At 34.8% G+C, this 21,214-nt stretch overlaps 1 protein-coding gene across 6 annotated transcripts in view; it reads right to left on the bottom strand.

The window, feature by feature from the left end:
• Positions 1 to 21,214, bottom strand: part of TTC37 (tetratricopeptide repeat domain 37) — a 167,569-nt gene that overhangs the window by 38,274 nt on the left and 108,081 nt on the right. For all 6 annotated transcript variants that reach the window (XM_045498545.1, XM_045498529.1, XM_045498525.1 and 3 more), the window contains 17 exons: positions 20,357 to 20,443; positions 20,166 to 20,269; positions 19,582 to 19,708; positions 18,158 to 18,337; positions 17,680 to 17,804; positions 15,924 to 16,177; positions 14,463 to 14,565; positions 11,846 to 12,022; positions 11,613 to 11,757; positions 11,375 to 11,453; positions 11,225 to 11,286; positions 11,062 to 11,118; positions 9,529 to 9,597; positions 7,084 to 7,158; positions 6,324 to 6,465; positions 3,635 to 3,728; positions 899 to 976 (listed from right to left, as the gene is read on the bottom strand). In XM_045498545.1, the coding sequence (XP_045354501.1) occupies positions 899 to 976; positions 3,635 to 3,728; positions 6,324 to 6,465; positions 7,084 to 7,158; positions 9,529 to 9,597; positions 11,062 to 11,118; positions 11,225 to 11,286; positions 11,375 to 11,453; positions 11,613 to 11,757; positions 11,846 to 12,022; positions 14,463 to 14,565; positions 15,924 to 16,177; positions 17,680 to 17,804; positions 18,158 to 18,337; positions 19,582 to 19,708; positions 20,166 to 20,269; positions 20,357 to 20,443 (1,958 nt within the window). The remainder of the gene's footprint in view (positions 1 to 898; positions 977 to 3,634; positions 3,729 to 6,323; positions 6,466 to 7,083; positions 7,159 to 9,528; positions 9,598 to 11,061; positions 11,119 to 11,224; positions 11,287 to 11,374; positions 11,454 to 11,612; positions 11,758 to 11,845; positions 12,023 to 14,462; positions 14,566 to 15,923; positions 16,178 to 17,679; positions 17,805 to 18,157; positions 18,338 to 19,581; positions 19,709 to 20,165; positions 20,270 to 20,356; positions 20,444 to 21,214) is intronic.

Raw genomic sequence — 21,214 nt, forward strand, 5'->3', positions numbered from 1 at the left:
TCATGCTCTGTCTCTCTCTGTCCCAAAAATAAATAAAAGTTGAGAATCTGAAAAAGCTATACAGCTCTCTCTCCATCCCAAAATATACATACACAAAACATTTTTTGCACAATTTTATTTTTTGAATGTTTATTTATTTTTGAGAGAGAAAGAGTGAGAGCATGAGCAGAGGAGGGGCAGAGAGAGAGGGGGAGACACAGAATCTGAAGTAGGCTCCAGGCTCCGATCTGTCAGCTCAGAGCCCAACACAGGACTCGAACCCATGAACCACGAGACCATGACCTGAGGAAGTCGGATGCTCAACCGACTGAGCCACCCAGGCGCCCCTTTGTAAAATTTTAAAAGGTCTTTTTTTTTTTTTTTTTCTTTTTTGATGGAAGGAAAGAGGGCTGGCTACCTTAGATTGTTTATGGATACATACATATATTATTTAATACTAGTTTATTTAATATTAAAAATTAATGAAATATATTAATTTATTTAAGGTATGTAATACATACATTAATACATATATTAATGGATCTCTAAAGTCCATTCCCAGTGTAAATATATATAGCATGCAAATGAGAATAAGTCCAATTTCTCTTCCAATTAACAAGGGTTCTACTATACAGACAGCAACGCCTCTCTTTGAAATGTTCTCTTGTATAGTCCACAACCATCAGTTCTAAATCTGCTTCTCACTAAAGCACAGTGCCATTAGGTACCGTTAGAGGAACAGGAAAGTATTAACAGAGCCCAGTATTGAGGAGATTATGTATCCAGCGGACATAATCATCAGCCCACTCATCTCTACATGTTCCATTACTCTGGATTCATCACTACCTCACTAGTCCCATAGCTTTCACCAGAAAAGTCTAACAGATTCACAGAATTAATGGGGAAAAAATATGCTTACCATAATAATCTGCCATAATTTCTTACTGTAACATTATAAGTATCTTGGTCTTCCACACTTTGTAACAATAACATTGCCCTGGAAAAAAAAGGGGGGGGGGCAGGTATTTTAAATTAGCTCTGTGAAACAGCATTCTTTTACTCTTCTTCTTTTTTTTTTTTTTTTTAACGTTTATTTATTTTTGGGACAGAGAGAGACAGAGCATGAACGGGGGAGGGGCAGAGAGAGAGGGAGACACAGAATCGGAAACAGGCTCCAGGCTCTGAGCCATCAACCCAGAGCCTGACGCGGGGCTCGAACTCACGGACCGCGAGATCGTGACCTGGCTGAAGTCGGACGCTTAACCGACTGCGCCACCCAGGCGCCCCTCTTCTTCTTTAACTGAATCTACAGATTCTTGTTTTCTTCATTTCATTCATCTAATTCTTTAATGTCAGCTATAACAACTTTTTCATATATTAATAAGTTGGTATACCAAAAACACTTAATATGTAGATTTTAGACTATCAGGAAAGGAACTTGAATAAGGTGATCTCTTATTTAGTGAAATCATTCATCACACGTGAGTTTTAAATATTCCAAAAAAACTTAATCTAAATACAGGAAACAATGGTATCACTATTTTAAGTTTTGACATTAACTCAAGTATACAGCAAACAATCTTAAAAATATTTATATACTAGTGGTTTAAGTTAGGAAGCCAGGAAATTGAGTGCTTTCATGTGCACTTACCTTTTACATATAGAAAAATATTTAAGCAATACTTAGTTAAGAAAGAAAAGATTTATCAGGAGTCCCTAAAGGCTTAGAATAAATACATCAACATGTGACATGTCTCATTTTTATCTTGTGTTCAGTCCCCTTTGGGAAAGCGGAAAAATGTCTTAACAACTAATAGGAGTTGGATATTTAGTAAGATTTTTTTGTTTTTTTATTTTCTTTTCTGTTTAAAAAGGATGATCTAGGGAGAAACACTCAAGTGAGGTTACATGAAAAACAAATATTTGCTAAAGAAGTCTAAGGCAATATCACACATTATTATACTATACTATACTATACTATACTATACTATACTATACTATACTATACTATACTGGTTAGATTTATACCTAACTTGTGGTTTCAAGCCTCAAATACTTGTCTAAGGCAAAAAACAACAGCAGTGATTGGTCAAGGAAGACTGGTGCATATCCCCATGACTGTGGAGTTGCTATTTGAACTTGAAGGTGTAACTAGTTGTTAGATTCACACTATTTGTGATTAGAGTATATACAATAAAATGGCAAGCACTCTGAAGTTAATCTTCTTTGTTTAAAAATCCTGCTCACTGTTGTATTCTACCATATTTCTACAATTTGTTTACTATTAAGCTTATCATGTCATTGAAAGACACAGAATTGTTGCTTTTCATGAACTTCCACATATACCTTTAAAAAAGAACTTCTTGGGGCGCCTGGGTGGCTCTGTCGGTTTAGCGTCCGACTTCGGCTCAGGTCATGATCTCGCAGTTCGTGAGTTCCAGCCCCACGTCAGGCTCTGTGCTGACAGCTCAGAGCCTGGAGCCTGTTTTGGATTCTGTGTCTCCCTCTCTCTCTCTCTGCCCCTCCCCTGCTCATGCTCTGTCTCTCTCTGTCTCTCAAAAATAAATAAATGTTAAAAAATAAAAATAAAAAATAAAATAAAAAAGAACTTCTTGATTATATAGCCTCCAGTACCATCTAGTGATAACCCTTTGAACTGCCAGGAGATCCATGAAAGGGCATGGCAAAGCGTTTGGGACACCTCAATGACTTTGTGTATGACAAAGTTTCTTCTAAGTATCTATTTTTTACTTTTCAGGCAATGATACATGCAGTTAGGTCTTTTAACTTTTCAACTAGTATCCCCAACATTGTCATTTTTTTTATTCACCCATCAATTAATCTGCAGAGAATAAACCTGCAAGTCGATTTCATTGCCTACCACCCTCTTGGTTGGTCATTTCACTCGAGCACACGGTCCTTGTTTTCTCAACATGGCAAGTGCATTCCTGTTTCAGAGCACGTGCTCTCGCTGTTCCTCTGCCTGGAATGCTGTTGCCCTCTTGAATGGCTTATAGCCTCACTTCATGCAGGCCAAGCCTCAACTGCCTCTTTAGTAAGCCTATGCTTGTTAAACCTGTCTCAAATTCACTGCCTGCCTTAACACTCCCTGGCCCTCTACCCCATTTTGATTTTCTTTCTTAGCAATTACCATCACAGATGTCTATAAACTTATGATATGTCTCCCCACCACCAGGTCAGAAGCTCCATGAAAATGGAGCCTGTGTCTGTTTTATTTCACTGCTCAATTGCTAGTGTCAAGGACAATGTTTGGCACACAGCAATTCAAAAACTATGTATTGAATGAATAAAATACAGTAGATCTTAAAGCGATTCAGACAAATATAATGTTCTCATTTCTTCTCTGAATGAACCTACATATTTTTAAAATAAAGAGACAGATTTTTCTAAAACAGAATCTGGGAGACTTTTCAGTTTGATTTTTGTTTTTTCTCCTGTCTCTCTCGGATAGAGCAACAGAAACCAAAATATAGCTGAAAATTTAAAACTGAATTTTTAAAAATGTAATGATAGATAATTAGAGATCAGGAAAGGAATCAGAACATTTGTGTAGCACCTTCTTCATGAAATGAAAACAAATTTTAAAAAGCCAAGTGATAAATACAGATGACTCTTAATTAAATGTAGAGTTTACCTTTGGTATGCACCTGCTGCTTCCTTTCTCAGTTGTAGATGTTCATTTAAGTAACCCAACATTGTGAAAGCTGGAGCATAATTCTGAATTCTTTCTGGAAATCCAAAAATATCTTTTCTTTACATGTGCATGTTGATCGTATTTGTAAAATGTGAGTCTTATTTTCAATGGCTTTAACACCAGATTACTTCCTGAGATCACAGCTATTAAAAATGGTCTCATTTTTATCTTGACTATAAAGTACTAGTAATCATTTTATAACTGTTTTAAGTTATTGAATATTTTATAATTATTTATAGTTTCTCGTTATGCTTAAAGTCTAGACATTTTTATCCCCAAAGGTGTAATAATTTGAAATTGTAGCTTATATTAACACTAGTCATGAGATTCATAAGGAAATTCAGTTTTTTGGCTAATCACTTAATCTTTCCTGCAATTTTCTTGGTGGTTTGCTTCCAATTTCTATGTGTTTTTAAAAAATTCACTCAGTATTATACACTGGAAACACAGGATGACTTGGGCACTTTCAGTGCAGAATTTTGAAATTTTAATGTCAAAAAACATCATCTATCTACTAATGCACAAAGAAGAAACACATCTGATTTATTTGAAAGCAGTATTGAGAGGGGTGCCTGGGTGGCTCAGTTGATCAAGCGTTCGACTATGGCTCAGGTCATGATCTCGTGGTCTACAAGGTCAAGCCTTGGTTGGGCTCTGTGCTGACAGCTGACAGTCTGGAGCCTGCTTCAGGTTGTGTGCCTCCCTCTCTCTCTGCCCCTCCCCTGCTCATGCTCTGTCTCTCTGTCTCTGTCTCTCTGTCTCTCTCTCAAAAATAAACATTAAAAAACTTAAAAGTAGTATTGGGAAACAAACCATCACTTAAAATCCCTTAAAATTGCTTAACAAAGTACAGTGTAACCACAATTTATATGATAGTTAGGCTCTAACGTCAAAGCATAAAGTGAAAATCACATAATCAACCTTATTCTTGAAAAATCCTAACGTCACAAAAGAGAGGAATACCAAAACTGAATCACACTAAAAAGAGATTCATGCCTTCCAAGTACACTCACCCTAAGGCAAACTGTCAGCCAGACAAATAGATACGACTCCACTCTAGGGTAAAAAACCAGACTACGCGTAACTGTCAGGGAATTATGTGTTCATTGTTCTAGGGATCCAAATTTTGTAGAAAGGTAAATATTTACCCCTGTGTAAATTCTTTATAAATGTTACCCATTCTTACGGAAATTTATCAATAAAACTTCTGATCCATACACTCTCACAGAGGCTCTAGATATTTATTGGAGTCATTCATTTTGGGAAATGGCATAAGATGTTAGTGCTCTGATGTGCTGATGTTTATAAACTAACTGCCTTCTGCTCAAGTATCCCAGGCTCAATGCAGGAAGAGTATTACAATCCTCTCCATACCTATGATGAGAAATTTTCTCTTCTGCTTTTCAGTTTATCTGTTTCTTCATAATACTAAACTGCCCATATAGCTGCTTAAACTTCTTTCTTCTTTATTAGAATTTCTCAAGGGATAAATAAAAGGCTAGCAAAACTAACATTTCTTGAGCATCCAGGGTACTTTGCATATCATTTTGTATAAATTATCCCATTTAAACTCTAAGCAATAGATGCTTTTATTCCTGTATTACAGACGAGAAAACTAAAATCCAATTCGGTAATATGACCAACGTTTCATCATAGCTAAGAGGAGGAGCAGAGACTAAAAGCCACTGGTAGTTTTCCACCCCCCACCTCCCATGACCACAAGTGCATTCCTTAATTAATCCACATCACCTGTCTCATCCATTCACCCACCCACATTCCCTATGGTAACCATCAGTTTGTTCTGTATAGTTAAGAGTGTGTTTCTTGGTTTGTCACCTCTCTTATTTTTTAAACTTTGCTCGTTTGTTTTGTTTCTTAAATTCCACATATGAGTGAAATCATATGGTATTTTTGGACTTATTTGACTCTATTGACTTATTCTTTTTGGACTTACTTGACTCTTTTGTCTCGATTTGACTTGTTTCATTTAATTTGACTTATTACACTCTAGCTCCATCCACGTTGCTACAAATGGCAAGATTAAACTGGTAATAAAACTATTAGTCTTAGTAAGGAAGAAAGGAAAATTTTACAATAGATGGTTAATGAAACTTCACCATTCTGTCCTTTTCCTAAGGCTACATGTATTTTTCCAGTATTCTGAAGAAAAATCAGGTGTTAAAGTGGGAGATTAAACACACTAATTTTGGAATTTAAAGCATATTATCTCATTTAATTTTCACATCTCTACCATCTAGATATTATTAACTAACTCCACTTTCCAAGGTTAATAGAAGTTAAAAGAAGTAAAATCCTTGGCCTAAGACTGTAGAGAAATAAATGGCAGAGACAGAACAGCAACAACTCAGGCCCATTACACTCCAAAATGCTTTCCACTACAACATGGAAATCAGTTTTATTGGGATCATTAGGTAGCAGCAATTTTCATCACTCTTCAAAAGGCCTTATACATTTTGAAAAGGAGACTGACCATTGGAGAAAAAAAAAAGCAAATTCATGTCTTAAGGAACACTAATATTTTACTTGGAATTAACTAATTTTAAAACTTCTTTCAACTGTTTCAACAATTTATTCAAATATTGAGTTATTCAAATATTGAATACCTTACCTATGTATTTACTCAAAACAACTTGTGCGGCTGGAATAGCATTCATCTGAACGATATTGTACCGGTACAGCTCAGTATCTCTGTTGCTTTTATCTTGCAATGTTGTACAGACCCAATAAGCATAACCTATTGCTCCCTCGGTCTTTAAAAATGACAAAGTTAACAAGTGAATATAAGATAATAAATATACCAATAAAAATTATAAAACAGCAAGTTTCAATACAGTAAATATCACATCTTAGTCTTAAGTCAACTGCAAAGTGTCTCTAATTAAAGAGTCACTGTGATACAACACAGCTCAGAGCATATTTAAATCACTTGCTTCAACCCTAAGTAGGAGAATCACATGTGATTAAATAAAGTGCAAAAAAACAGAGCCCCACCTAATGGGTTGATATCCTTCTCTAAGCACCATTTTTAGAGATTAAACCAATAATTACCAAAGGAGTTCTAAAACACATTTGTAAATAATCAAGAAATGCCGGCCTACTCCTTAATCTCATGTTGATTTTTCTCTAGGGTCTCAGTTTCTATTCTAAATGACTACTGTATCTATTGAATCCCATGTCATTTCTTCCTGAGCTTATGAAAGATAACACAAGGTGAAAATGAGAAGTTCTTTAAAGATAATCTATTTCTAAGATAGAATAAAGAATAGAGACAACTGCTGTTATCAACATCTGATACCACTCTATTCGTTTTCTTAACAAGAATAATACTTTATTCATGAATGAATCCTCAATAATGTTTAAATTCTTACATGCATATTAAGCTCTGTAGTGTGCCTGAAAAGATCCATGGTGTCATAACTTCCAACTGTCTCTGCGATAAGAGCCTATAAAAGGAAAAAAGAGGTTCTTAAAGTGAAATTATTTGGCAGAACCAAAGGTTTACTAGCTGTGCTTCAAAGCACAGCTAATTTCTTTTCCAATCTTGGCTACTACATTCCCATGGCTCAGAGGACCAGAATAACTTGTCAAATTGGCCCTGAAACTGACAAATGCTTTCCGAATTCCCTCTGCAACCAGGCAGTGGTGCAATAATCCACATAAAATTCCTCAGAACACTGATAAAGCTGTGCTACCTTCTCCCTTCCCTTTCACCCTTGATCCATTCATACTGGTATTTGTCTGGACTGGGGTTCTGAATCACACGATCATCTTGGATTCACCTGGGTAAGCTTTTTAAAAAAGGAAGTCCTTACCTCTAGATTTCTAGTTTCCACAGACCTGGAGTACAGTCTCAACATATTTATTTTTCAAAAATGTGTCAGGAATCTAAATAATATACCTATGCCTTTAACTTTATAGACTATGAGATAAAAGTACTTTCAAGCTCCTATATCTTTTATTTAAAAATCAGGTTTTGGGGCGCCTGGGTGGCGCAGTCGGTTAAGCGTCCGACTTCAGCCAGGTCACGATCTCGCAGCCCGTGAGTTCGAGCCCCGCGTCAGGCTCTGGGCTGATGGCTCAGAGCCTGGAGCCTGTTTCCGATTCTGTGTCTCCCTCTCTCTCTGCCCCTCCCCCGTTCATGCTCTGTCTCTCTCTGTCCCAAAGATAAATAAACGTTGAAAAAAAAAAAAAAATTTAAAAAAAATAAAAATCAGGTTTTATTTTAGTTATCATACATTACTAATATTATTAAAAAATTAATATAAAGTCTCACTTCTGTTGTTACCATTTTGATTAAATCTACCAGTTAACTCCTGAAATAAATTATTTTTAGATAAAAAGAACTGAAGGGCGCCTGGGTGGCTTAGTAGGTTGAGCATCCGACTTCAGCTCAGGTCATGATCTCACAGTTTGTGGGTTCAAGCCTCATATCAGGGTTTGCACCTGCAGCATGGAGCCTGCTTCTGATTCTTTGTCTCCCTCTCTCTCCATCCCTTCTCCACTTGCATACACACACTCTCTCAAAAATAAACATTAAAAAAAAAGAATAAGGGGCGCCTGGGTGGCGCAGTCGGTTAAGCGTCCGACTTCAGCCAGGTCACGATCTCGCGGTCCGTGAGTTCGAGCCCCGCGTCGGGCTCTGGGCTGATGGCTCAGAGCCTGGAGCCTGTTTCCGATTCTGTGTCTCCCTCTCTCTCTGCCCCTCCCCTGTTCATGCTCTGTCTCTCTCTGTCCCAAAAATAAATAAACGTTGAAAAAAAAAAAAGAATAAAATACTTGAAAAATTAAAAAAAGAATACTAGGTGGCTCTGATTAGCATCCAAAATCTACTGGTCTAGAGCAGTGCTACTCAGAGTCAAGTCCCTGGAGCAGCATCAGCATCATCACTTGGAAGCAGTTAGAAATGCAAATTCTTGGGCCTCCTGCATCCAACTTACACAGAGATTAGTAGTAATGCCGTTAGCTCCCAGATGCTAACCACAATTCATAGAGAAAGGAGTTACTTTTCTAACTCTGCTTGCTGCACCAATTAACTAGAATTAGATCCAAGAGTCAAAGGTAGAATAAAAGATTCTAAACTCTGATGGCTGATTTTCTGATACGGGTGATGCTCCTGCTATTCTCTGAACCAAAACAATCAACTACTTACTAATTCATTACAATTTCTCAACTAGAAAGACCTTGAAGACCACTCAGTCCAATCTTTTTCAGGTAAAGAAAATGAAATCCAGCAGTGATATGTTAAAAATCAGTCAGTGACAGACTCACACTCATAACCAAGTATCTGGATTCCTATCTGGCAGTACAAAACTCTGAAGTTTGGGGAAGCAGAGGAAGAATACTCATAAACAAGCACCAAATCAAATATAAAGATTTTACATAAAATGGGAAAACATAATCAAAATGATCTTTGTCGATGTTTATTTTCTTGGTAAATGTGCTTTAAACAACAGAGTTCTAGGGTTTTTTAGCATAATAATGTCAGGCTGATGGAGCCCAAAGCCCCCCAAATCAAGGCTTAATCATTATAAGCTGTATGCCCTTGGGCACAATACTAAGGATCTCTAATCTTCAATTTCCCCATCTGTGAAGAGTTTAACAACCACCACCAACTCAAAGGATCAATGAAAGATTAACCAAAATAATATATACAAAGAGACTAGCACAATTACTGGCACGAAGGAAGTCCTCGTATGTTACCTGTTATCCAACATTATCATTGCTATTTATATTAACAGGTTACTTGTATCATTTTATATTAACTGGTTGTTTATACCCTAGGATTATTAATAACTATATGTTATATATCTTACTTGTCCAATCCAGCACATTAAGTAAGATGGATCAAGGGACTGAGCCATTTTGAAAGCTTCATGAGCTTGCTAGGAAAAAAAAAGGCAAAAATTAACATGTCATGTCATTTTATTAATTTAGTATTAAATTGCTTATGTTTAAAAAGCTTAAGAGAAGAAGATAAGTCAGACTTGTCAACATAAATACTTACAAGTCCAAAACTTCATTGTTTAAACACAATTAGCAATGCTTAAAACAGTGTTTTAACTACATAGTCCTAGGAAACTCCTGGGTACAACAGCTCTCTCTACAGGCTTAAGGGTTTTGGTCCCCAGTGAAAGGGCAATAGGGATGCACCTCATAGTCTGTAGAACTTTTAACCAATCACCCATGCATTTGCTAGCCACAGGTTTGACAGAAGTATCTATTGCCCTCTCCTGAAGCTTAATTGGCCTGATAAGAACTAACGGCAAGGAGGTCAAAGAGACGTACCTGAAACTTGGCAAAAAAAAGAATGGACAGCATAAATATGTGCTAAGCAGTGAGGAAACCTTAAAGATACCTCACTTGGACATATTAAATTGCATGTTTATTTTTCTACTACAAAAACTTATTATATGCTGCCTTATACTGTTTTCTCAAAAATCAATGTGTGACAGGAAATAGTCTTATTTTTCTTATGAAAACAACAACTCCTGGACAGCAACTGAGTTGTACTACCATAAAACTACATTCAGAGTTTTTTAACTCAGATTTAGCTATGTTTAAATTTTAAAAATATTTTCACATATCTTAAGATCTAACTTAATCTTCTCCTTCATTCTATTTACAGGCTTTTGAAGCAATCTTGGCAATGACTTACTTTATCCCTGAGAGTATTACTGAAACTATTTTAAAAGGATGATATTCAGTATAACGGCTGACACACAAAATAGTACAGATGTTCTATTATCTATAGATTTATGGAAACTACTAAACATGAGCTACAAGCATGCTTCCAATTACTTACTGTATTTCTAATTCTCCAATATATAACTGTTCAAGTATGACAAATTACATTGTGGCATATAAAAGAATTAATATCCACTAAAGCCAAATCTAAATCACCCAACATAGGCTAAACTTAATCTGCTAGACATTACTAATCACCTCTTTTACTTCATCACCCCACCCCTAACACAGCCCACACAGGACTCTTCTTATACATGTACAGATAAAAAGAAAAACACTCCAATAAAACATAACAACATTGTTTTAATCTTTAAATGAAAAACATAATTATAAATCCAAAATTTCTTCAGTGATATGAAAAGGAAAATAAATCTTACACGTTCATTATTTAATATAACAAATGGAATGCCATCAATTATCTAGCATATAGGTGAGCATACTGAATAGGTAACAATATTCGAAGTATTTCTCCACAAGAAGCTAAGCTATTACAAAGAAGTAATATTCATATATAAAAAATTCATATATAAAGCTATTACAAAGAGGTAACATTCATATATAAAGAATGTTCTTTAACATGACAAAACAGACAACACATTTACCTCAATGTTTTCATTTGCAAGGTATAAGACTCCCAAGTTGGTCCATGCAACAGGATTCTAAAAGATGTATATATAAAATTAGGTCCCTGTCTACATGGCAGCCTGAGAAAGTTATTAACATGAAATTTTGAAGTTCTTTTTCACAGACACATAAAACACTCACAATTTGTTCTGATTGGATTGACTTGATGAAACAATGCTGAGCAAGGGCGTAATTTCCAATACCTAAAAAATACAGAGTTTGATGGAACTGAACTTTATTACCTGAAACAGGCAATCTTCTAATAATATTGAAGTGTTATGCAATTCTTACCACTGTAACATGAAACCACACCAAGAGCATTCCAGTATAAATGGTTTTTACTGTCGAGTCTCACCGCCTTTTTCAGACACTGAAAAAGTAAAATTAGATTAATTTTGGTATCTTGGAACATCAGTATTTATATCAAGATAAACGTGGTTTTATGTAAAAACATGATAGCATTTATCAAAAACATCAGAAAAGCATTTCTTTTTTTAAAAAGGTTATAAAAAATTTCTCAAAACCCCACCTGTAAAGATTTCTCCAACAACTCTTTAAGATCATTTGTGTTGTTGCCGGTTTCTGCTAGATGTTGTGCTTGATGGTAATAATTAATTCCGAGATCACACCATGTATTAGATGTGGACATCAGTTTTAATGCACGACCATAACACCTGTGGAAATATAAAAATAAATATTGTGTTCTGTTAAAATGTCCTAATTCAAAGTAAATGTCATTAACTAGCAAACTTTGTAAATTACCTTCCTCCAAGATGGAGGAGCTCATTCTTCTTTAATACTTGTTTTCCTTCTTTCTGACCTAGGAGGACTCCTAAAACATTAACATTTACTTTAGATGGTGAGACAGCATACAGACTGGTACAAGCATCCCCAACTAGCTTCCAAAGGCAAGACACATCAGCTCGATGCTGCAGAGCCCTAAAAAAATAAACAGTGTTTATTTTATTTTTATACTTACAAGTTATTTCCAAAAACTAGGAAGTTTATCGCTCTCATTACAATCTTAAGAATTACTTCCTTGGTTAAGTGCAGTGAATGCTTTACTAAATTCTTTCCAAATAAGTTACATGTTATCACTCCCTTATTAGGAAGAAGAAAGGAAGGGGGCAAGGAGAAAGAAGTGATTATTTCAAATGCCAGAAATTTTGCAAACACCTCTTTGGTACTCTTCTTCATTTTTATTAGAAGTAGCAGAAATCACATAAATAAACCAATACATTTTCCAGGACCAATTCGCCTTTAACTGAATTTTTTTGAACTGTGCTGTCTGTGTTTGTCTTTTAAACAGTAACCAAAGTAGTAAAGTTGGTAGCTCTCCCTCAGTTAATTATTGTAAACTCACGTTTTTGCTTGTTGGTCTTTGGTCAAATAAAAATGACTAGTAAATGTGTGATATATTAAATATATTTGGTGGTCCAAAGGATTTTTACTAAGACCAAGATTACCAAAAAGCTAAATATGAAAATGTGAAAACTCATGATTTAGTGAAGAAATATGACTGAATGCACAAGCTTAAAAGAGTAAATAAAAATATTAATTATGGTGATAAAGGTCACCTCTTCTTAAAATGAGAAAAACCTCACTATTTGTCTTCATTTTTCTCTTCTCAAGATCTTATAAATAAAAGATGACAATTTCACTTAAGCCAAGTCTCAATAATCAGCCATCACAAACAGCTATGTTACTGGCAGATGGACAAGCAGATGGAACATTTCTCATAGCCTTTTCTACTAAAAGAGTCCAGCCAAAAATCATTTTCCGGTATCTTTCTGAGAGATAAGATTAATTACTGCAGTCATTACTGAGAGCCCACTGTGAGAATCAGGAGGAAGGACAGCACTATTTGTAGTTCCTCTGCTTAAATATCTTAGCATAACTTCTAAAAATGACAGCATGAGAGGACAATGCTAAGCGAAATAAGTCAGTTGGAGAAAGGCAAATACCATATGATCTCACTCATGTGTGAAATTTAAGAAACAAAACAAACGAGCAAAGGAAAAATAAAAGAAAAAAAGAGACACAAACCAAGAAACAAGAAACAGACTCTTAACTATACAGAACACACAATGGTTACCAGAGGGGAGGAGGGTGGGAGATGAGGGGGAAGAGAGAATGGGAGTTAAACAGTACACTTGTTGTGATGAAAAGAGTAAAATAAAATAAAATAAAACAAAATAAAAGTAAATAAAATCTACAACATGAAAGAAGAAAATAGAAGGAGAAAAGGGAAACAGAGGCCATTTTAATAGCCTAAACTCTTTCAATAAAAAAATAAAGTATCTGTAAGGTGAAATAACTTCTATCACCTTTACACAAGAATTGTGGTAGTACGAACTTTTACATCCAGAAGTAAATATAAATTTGGGGATTATCACTTTAAGAGTTTTATATACCTCCATATTATTGGCTGTGAATGCTACAAGCTATGGGCTACCCAGAACAAAATTTCCCATTCTCAGAAAGGCAGTTTTTGTATCTCAAGTATCATCAAAGGTTCACAATTACTCTTAAATACTAGTTCAAACAAAGCATGCCCTGTTCACAATACCCTTTCCTCTTTGGAAAGATCTATATAATGTGAGACTTGAAAAGCAGCAATAAAAACCTGTGGGAGAAAAAAGGCTAAGGTTTCTTTTCATATTTGGTTCATATTCTGGAGCAACTAAATCAACAAGAAACAGAAGAGAAGACAAGTCGGAAAAGAAAGGAAGGGAAGCACAAGAAAGGTGTTTAAGAAAAAAAATTTCAAATGTATGTGCAACATGTGGACTTCTTAAAATCATCTACCACAAATAGCACTTCTACTTAGCTGGTGAATTTACAGTTCGATAAAAATACCAGGTTTACTCAAATTTTTCTGATTCCCTTAATATTACACATCACTTTTTTTTACTACACAGATTCTCTCCAGGAGGAGATTGCTCGTTTCCCCTCACCTTCAACCCTACCAGTATACCTAGAAGCGGCCCTTACCATTGAATATAAATCATACTGTTCACCTCAAGTCCTAGTTCCCAATCAGTTCAATTGGAGGTACTGGCATTTCTAGGTCTCCTGCAAGGGAACACTGATGCACAGTATTCAAGCTGCTGCTCCTCCAGCAGAATGCTTCTTTCTTCCCACCCTTCCCTATGCAGCCAGCAGGTCAACAAGAGCAAGAAACTGTATCTGTTCCCCAGTGCCACGTTAATACAATATGTGTGTTACAGAATTCATTGGCACTCTGTTACTCTTTATGTTTAATATTCTGAGTACTGATTGCTGTATCTCACAGAAAAAATACAGAAAGATTTTCTAAATTTGGCTTTAAGATAATGCTAAGAAAATAAACACAATGAATAATAAGAATAACACTAACCAAGTAAAATATTCCAGTGCTTTTTCTATGTAGTCCACAGCTTTCCCATCAAGATAATCCACTAGAGCTGCTTTTGCCATCATAAGATGGCATTCACCCAAACCTAAAACCAGTTAGTTTATAGTTATTAAAACACATACAGAAACACTTAGAATAAACTTTAAAAAATGTAACAGTGTTATTTTAAAGCCACTTTTCAGAAAACAAAACTTAACGGTATTTTATAAAAATTATCTTTAAGTATGGTCTCGCATACACTTAGTACTGTTGCAGTAACATGTGCTAAAAGTGATAAAAATCTATAGAAAGAATTTCCTTGACTTTGGGCAGATTACTTAACTCTTAAAACCTCAGCCTTGAAAATGGTGATTTAACCTAAATGCTATTCTCCATCATATTACTATTTATTAACTGTTGTGAAGCAAGATTTCATCTTTTTATATTCAAAACTAGATAGCAAACTACACAGTAAAAATGTAATAAAAATGAAACAGCAATTTCCTAAAGTACCCAGTAAAGATTTAATAAACATGAATTCTTTTGAGGAAAGTTTTACAAAATTAAAACAAAAGTTTTCAAGGCCTAAGTTATGCATTGCTTACAACATACACTCTTTCTGATTTTTTTTTTTTAACGTTTATTTATTTTTGAGACAGAGACAGAGCATGAACGGGGGGGGGGGGGGGGCGGTGCAGAGAGAGAGGGAGACACACAATCTGAAACAGGCTCCAGGCTCTGAGCTGTCAGCACAGAGCCTGACGCGGGGCTTGAACCCACGGACCGTGAGATCATGACCTGAGCGGAAGTCGGATGCTCAACCGACCAAGCCACCCAGACGCCCCCACTATTTCTGATTTAAACGCAGTTGTTTAGTTAAAAAGTAAAAAAAATGGAGTAAAAGACATATTAATGGGCTCCAAGTTTTTTTAAATGGTTAGATATAATCATAAAAAATTTGGATTATATATGGATGGTGTTTTACTTTGTACTACCAAAAATCATTTGTTAAGGAGTAGGTATCTATGGAGAAACTTAAATTAATTTAGGTAATTACAAAACAATGTAAGTTGCCCTTAAAGTTCAAAAAGTGAAAAAAAAAATCTGTAAGTTAAAAAGCAATTAAAAGGTATTGAGATATTTTGAAGATATGGTAAATTAATTACCAAAATATAACAGGAGGAAAACTCTTGTTTTAGAGATCCATTTTTAGATCAAATAACTATCATGCTGTTTGTCTAAAAATTAAATCTTTATCATACTACTATTGATTAACTGTTAGGAAATAAGATTTGATCTCTCTATATTCAAATCTATATAACAAGCCATATTATAAGAGGTTCATGAAAGAAGCCACTGTTGACTAAAGAAGTCCTTTTCAGGTTATGAAATACATTTAGGAAATTTACACAAGGATTTTACACTCTAGTATCACAAAAGTCAAAGGAGCTATGAAAAAATTACCTTTCAAAGCTGGCACATAATCTTCTTTCTTTTTAATGATCAGCTGGTATTGAGCTATCGCCTCCTTATATTTGCCTAGGATTTGCTGTATTGCTGCAACCTTAAACACACTGTATGTGGATTCTGGGTTCAGCTCACTGGCTTTTGTGAAGGATTTCAAGGCTGTGGTATAGCCACCTCTGCTTAAGTATGCCTCTCCTAATGACTCCCAACAATTGAAGTCCTTTGGGTCTGCCCTTAATGCTGCCTGTAAACTAAAATTTCAGTAAACCGTAAGACAACTAAATGTAAAAGAACTACTTCCACATTTGACAAGAAAATATAAAATAAAGAATTCAGTTGAATCACATACAACCATGGTTACTTCTATTTATCAAAGTGCTATTTAAAGCAGGTATACCTGTTCCTTTTATAACTTGAATTTTTTTATAACTTTCATATTTTAATACTAAGAAATTTTATTACAAGTTTGGAATGAATAAGAATACTTTCTTGCACAAGAGCTGACCAGAATTTTCTTCCTTGACTATCTGAAAGAATCCCAGTTTCCTACCAGAATAGGTATATATCTCAGTATGCCTCATGACAATTAGTAATCTCCCACTGATCCTGTTACCAAAACAGAAATATCACAGCAGCCTAGATATTTACATAAATCAGAAACTTTATCTTGATCCAAATATATATATATATTTGTTAATGTTTTCACAAATAGAAGAAAAAAATAACTGTTTACAACAATTTGTTAGGTTCAGAAAAAAGGCACTTTCTAATCCTTTCTAAAAAGAAAACATACAAGGCTTATAGTTAATTGTGGGCATTCACGTTTAAGTATTCATTTTAAGTTTTGGGGGTGACTGTAGTAATAAACAAATTTTATCACTTGTAGTATAACCAAAAAAACTTATATAAAGGCTTAGGTCTTATAAACCTAATTAAGTTGATAGATATTATAATCTCATTACTAGGAAATGCCAATGCTCTGTTACACTTCCTTATAAACAGAAAGTCTTGCCTTTGTTTTTCATTTTTTTTTGAACTGAAGTACAGTTGACATACAATATTATATTAGTTTTGGGTGTACAACATACTGATTTGAATTTTACAGACACTATGAAATATTCACCATGGTAAGGGTAATTACCATTTGTCATCATACAAAGTTATTACAATATTTTATTATATATTTACTATTAATTAAATATATTTTATTCTTTTTTTTTTTTTTTTTAAGGTAAACTCTGTGCCTAACGTGGGGCTTCAGCTCACAACCCTGAGATCAAGAGTTGCATGCTCTACCAACTGAGGCAGCCAGGTGCCTCTATTCTCAAGTATAATTCAAACCAAATAACTGAAAATGAGCTGCTCCAGATGGACTTCAAGGTGTCAAATGTATCCCCTGCCCCCAGGGGATACAAAGCATGTCACTGGAAGAACAACAAAGGTATCAGCCTTGGCTTTTTATCATTCCTTAAGTTTCCACTGAGAACCTATTACATGTATAACACTAGGAAGACTTCACTTCATTAGACTGGCTATTCCCTTAACAACAGGACATCATTTAATCTATTTTTGCATTCTCCAGTGCCTTGCAGATAATAAGAACCAATCAACTATAAATAAATTTTGCTATTTCTTCTCTCAAAATATAATCTGGAATGAGGAAACTTGTCAAGTCCATTTTGGGTATAAACAGGAGTTTAATTTAAGGAACCAACAGGCTGTCTAACAGTTTAAATATAATAAGGTGCCTTACTCAGCCACTGCTTGAGAATGCTGACCAGCTTTCAAATAGTACAGTCCGCGCCTCAGCCAGGCCCATTTTGCTGTTCCAGCACTTGCCTTTTGAGTTACTGTTGTTAGGATGGCTAAGGCAGTTTCCTTAAAAAAGGAAGAAAAGACTGATTAAGAAAGACTAATATTAGAGATAGTGAATATCATAAAAATACAGACCACCTATGTATAGTACCCAAATATATTTTCATTTACCACTTTTGATTCTTTAAACTTATACTAGTTGATTCTGAACTACAGTTTCAACAATAAGTGAGGAGTGATGTAATGTCTGTCAATGAAAAGAAAAGTTTCTCCATAAACAGTGGCAAAAAATATTTCTATTGTATCTCCAAAGAAAAATTTAAAGAAATAATAACTTCCAAGTATACATATATAAAAATATTTCTATTTCTATACTCAGGATAAAAAGAAAAAGGTATTTAAGTCATTAGACATACCATCTCTTCAAGCTCCACACTTAAGTCAACTGCTGCAGCTCCAGATTCAGCATCAGTATCATCTAACTCAAACGCTTTCCTGTAACAGCCACGGGCTCTGTTTTTATCTCCTACCACATCTCTGTAGTAATGACCTAAATAGCAGAAAACTTTGCCCATGTATGTATCCAGTCTGGCAGCCTTTGAAACAGAGATGGATAGCAACACAAAATTAAAGTTTGTTTGAGTGGGTCTCTTTAAAAACACAAAAGAGTTCATGCTCTGTCTCTCTCTGTCCCAAAAATAAATAAACGTTAAAAAAAAAAAAAAAAAAAAAATTAAAAAAAAAAAATAAGGGGCGCCTGGGTGGCGCAGTCGGTTAAGCGTCCGACTTCAGCCAGGTCACGATCTCGCGGTCCGGGAGTTCGAGCCCCGCATCGGGCTCTGGGCTGATGGCTCAGAGCCTGGAGCCTGTTTCCGATTCTGTGTCTCCCTCTCTCTCTCTGCCCCTCCCCCGTTCATGCTCTGTCTCTCTCTGTCCCAAAAATAAATAAACGTTAAAAAAAAAAAAAAAAAAAATTAAAAAAAATAAAAACACAAAAGATAAATACACAGATTAAAAGAAAAATGGAACACTTTCATTAAACATAGAAAAAGATGCCAACACGTCCTTTAATATAAGATTTAAAGCAACAGGAAACCTAGTCATCACTGCTTATAAAAAACAAGTGCAAAAATATTATTTCTTTATTAAAAAGAAATGTGAAATTAGAGTTATTATTATATTCATCCTCTTTTATGCATCAAGGTAAGAATGTGACACTGGTACTTGTTAAACATTTTAAATATGAGAAATTATACATCTGGAAGTACATATGGTCATAAAACTACAGTAGAAATTACTTAAAAACAATATTCTTTTCCAAAGATAATTATGTCTCATTTTGTATAATGTCTGTTTCTTACATAAGTAACTTTTAGGGGTGCCTGGATGGCTCAGTCAGTTAGGTAGCCGACTCTTGATTTTGACTCAGGTCATGATCTCATGGTTGTGGGATCAAGCCCCACATTCTTTGTGCTAAGCATGAAGCCAGCCTGGGATTCTCTCTCTCTCCCTCTCTCTCTGCCCTTCCCCGGTTGTGCTTGCTCAAGTGCTCACTCGCTCTCTCACACTCTCTCTCTCTCTCTCTCTCTCTCGCTCTCTCAAAATAAATAAACTTTAAAATATAAAAAGATAAGTATCTTTTATATTTTTATTTTCTCCTTACCCATATAACATCCTCACAAAACTTATGTGACAGAGATCAAACACCAAAAACTTCAGTTTAAAAAAAAAAAGCAATTCAACAAACAGTAATTTTAAGTACCTAACTTATAAGATTATTATTTATGATTTTACAATGAATCCATTTCAACTAAGAATTAAATAGTAGCACATGTTTTACCTTTAGAAAGTGAGTAAGAGCCTTTGTTTTATCTTTTCTTGTTTCTTCACCCATGAACCAATATGTTAACCCAAGTTGGTAATGATATTCAGCAACTTCAGCATCTTTCTCAAGAGCTCTCTGGAAACTAAGTCACCAAAGGGAAGTAAAAAGATATGCATACACACAATGTAGGAAACTCTTAGTTGGGACAAAGTTTGAGTGATTCAAAGATGCTAAACCAGAAACAAGTTATTACTTTATAATTTAGATTATAATGAGAGAGGAAATTATTTGAAAAGGAGTTTATAAAAGCACATGGCCTTTCAGCTTAACCAATGTGCTAAGTGTTTAGGAGCACACACCAAACATTATATATGCTCACTGACCATTATGATCAGCTAGTCAGAATTCAAATCCATCTCACAGAATTTTCTCCCAGGTACTGCGTTACATGCTAAATACATTTCTTACAAATATTCACGCATACACAGATCAAATTTATACACAATGGATCTGTATCAAATCCACACATTTTGAATTTTTGAGAAATATAATAAATTAAGATATGACTAGATCTATAAGCAATCTATATATATTTTTACCATTTCTCTGCTTGTGGATAGTCCTTTTTGGTAAAATGAATCAAAGCCTCCAGGGCATGAACTTCAGCTAGGTCAGGGTAAGAAGAGAGAAGGTCTTCCATAATCTACAAAGTAGATATCTGTCAATTCCTTATTCAAATAAAGTAACTTGTAACTTAAAAAAATTCCCCGTTTGAATGGAAAAAACCAACCTTTGAAGCTTCATCTAATGAGCCTTTATTCAGATAGGCCAAGCTTTTAAGAACCAAAAGTCCTGGGATATTATTTGCATCAGAAACCTAGAAAATGATTGTAAAGAACTGCTGTTAAGTCTCTTTCAACACAGATCATCAATATTTGCTTTAATTAAAGAATGACCATAGAAGAGCACAAAATAAAGACATAGTGATTTCTATCAGTATGAACACATTCATTTTTGTAACTCTTTATTAGAGAATATTGCAAATGCATTTCAAAAAATTAGAAAATAGTGTAATAATCCCACATGTACTCATTATCTACCTTCAAAATTAACTCAAATCCAATCTTTTCTCATCCATATCTACACTCAATTCACTACACGCCTGCTTAGATTATTCTCATCAATGCTTTAGTACGAATATCTAAAAACTAAGTTCATTGTTATATAACACAATCATACTACCATTATAAACACCTAGACAAAACCAACAATACATCCTTAGTATCTTCAAAAAAATTAACAAGTGTTCAAATTTCTCAGTTGGCTCAGAAAATATTTGAATAATTCATTTCTTTTAATCAAATCCGAATAAGGTACATACATTTCAAAAGGCTGATATGTCTATTAAGTCTCTTTTAATCTATAGGGCTCCCTTCCATTCTTTTTTCCTCCCTCACAATTTAACTGTTGAAAAATATGGGCCAATTGTCACAGTTTTCACACAGTCTGGATTTTACCAAATGCAGTCTCATGGTCCTGACATGTTCCTTGGTCCCCTATATCTTCTGTAAACTAGTAGTTAGGCCTGAAAGCTTAATCTGATTCCAGTTTAATGCTTTGACAAGACTACATCATGTGTACATGCACT

Source organism: Leopardus geoffroyi, chromosome A1 (genome assembly GCF_018350155.1).
Source record: "Leopardus geoffroyi isolate Oge1 chromosome A1, O.geoffroyi_Oge1_pat1.0, whole genome shotgun sequence".
Taxonomy (NCBI): domain Eukaryota; kingdom Metazoa; phylum Chordata; class Mammalia; order Carnivora; family Felidae; genus Leopardus; species Leopardus geoffroyi.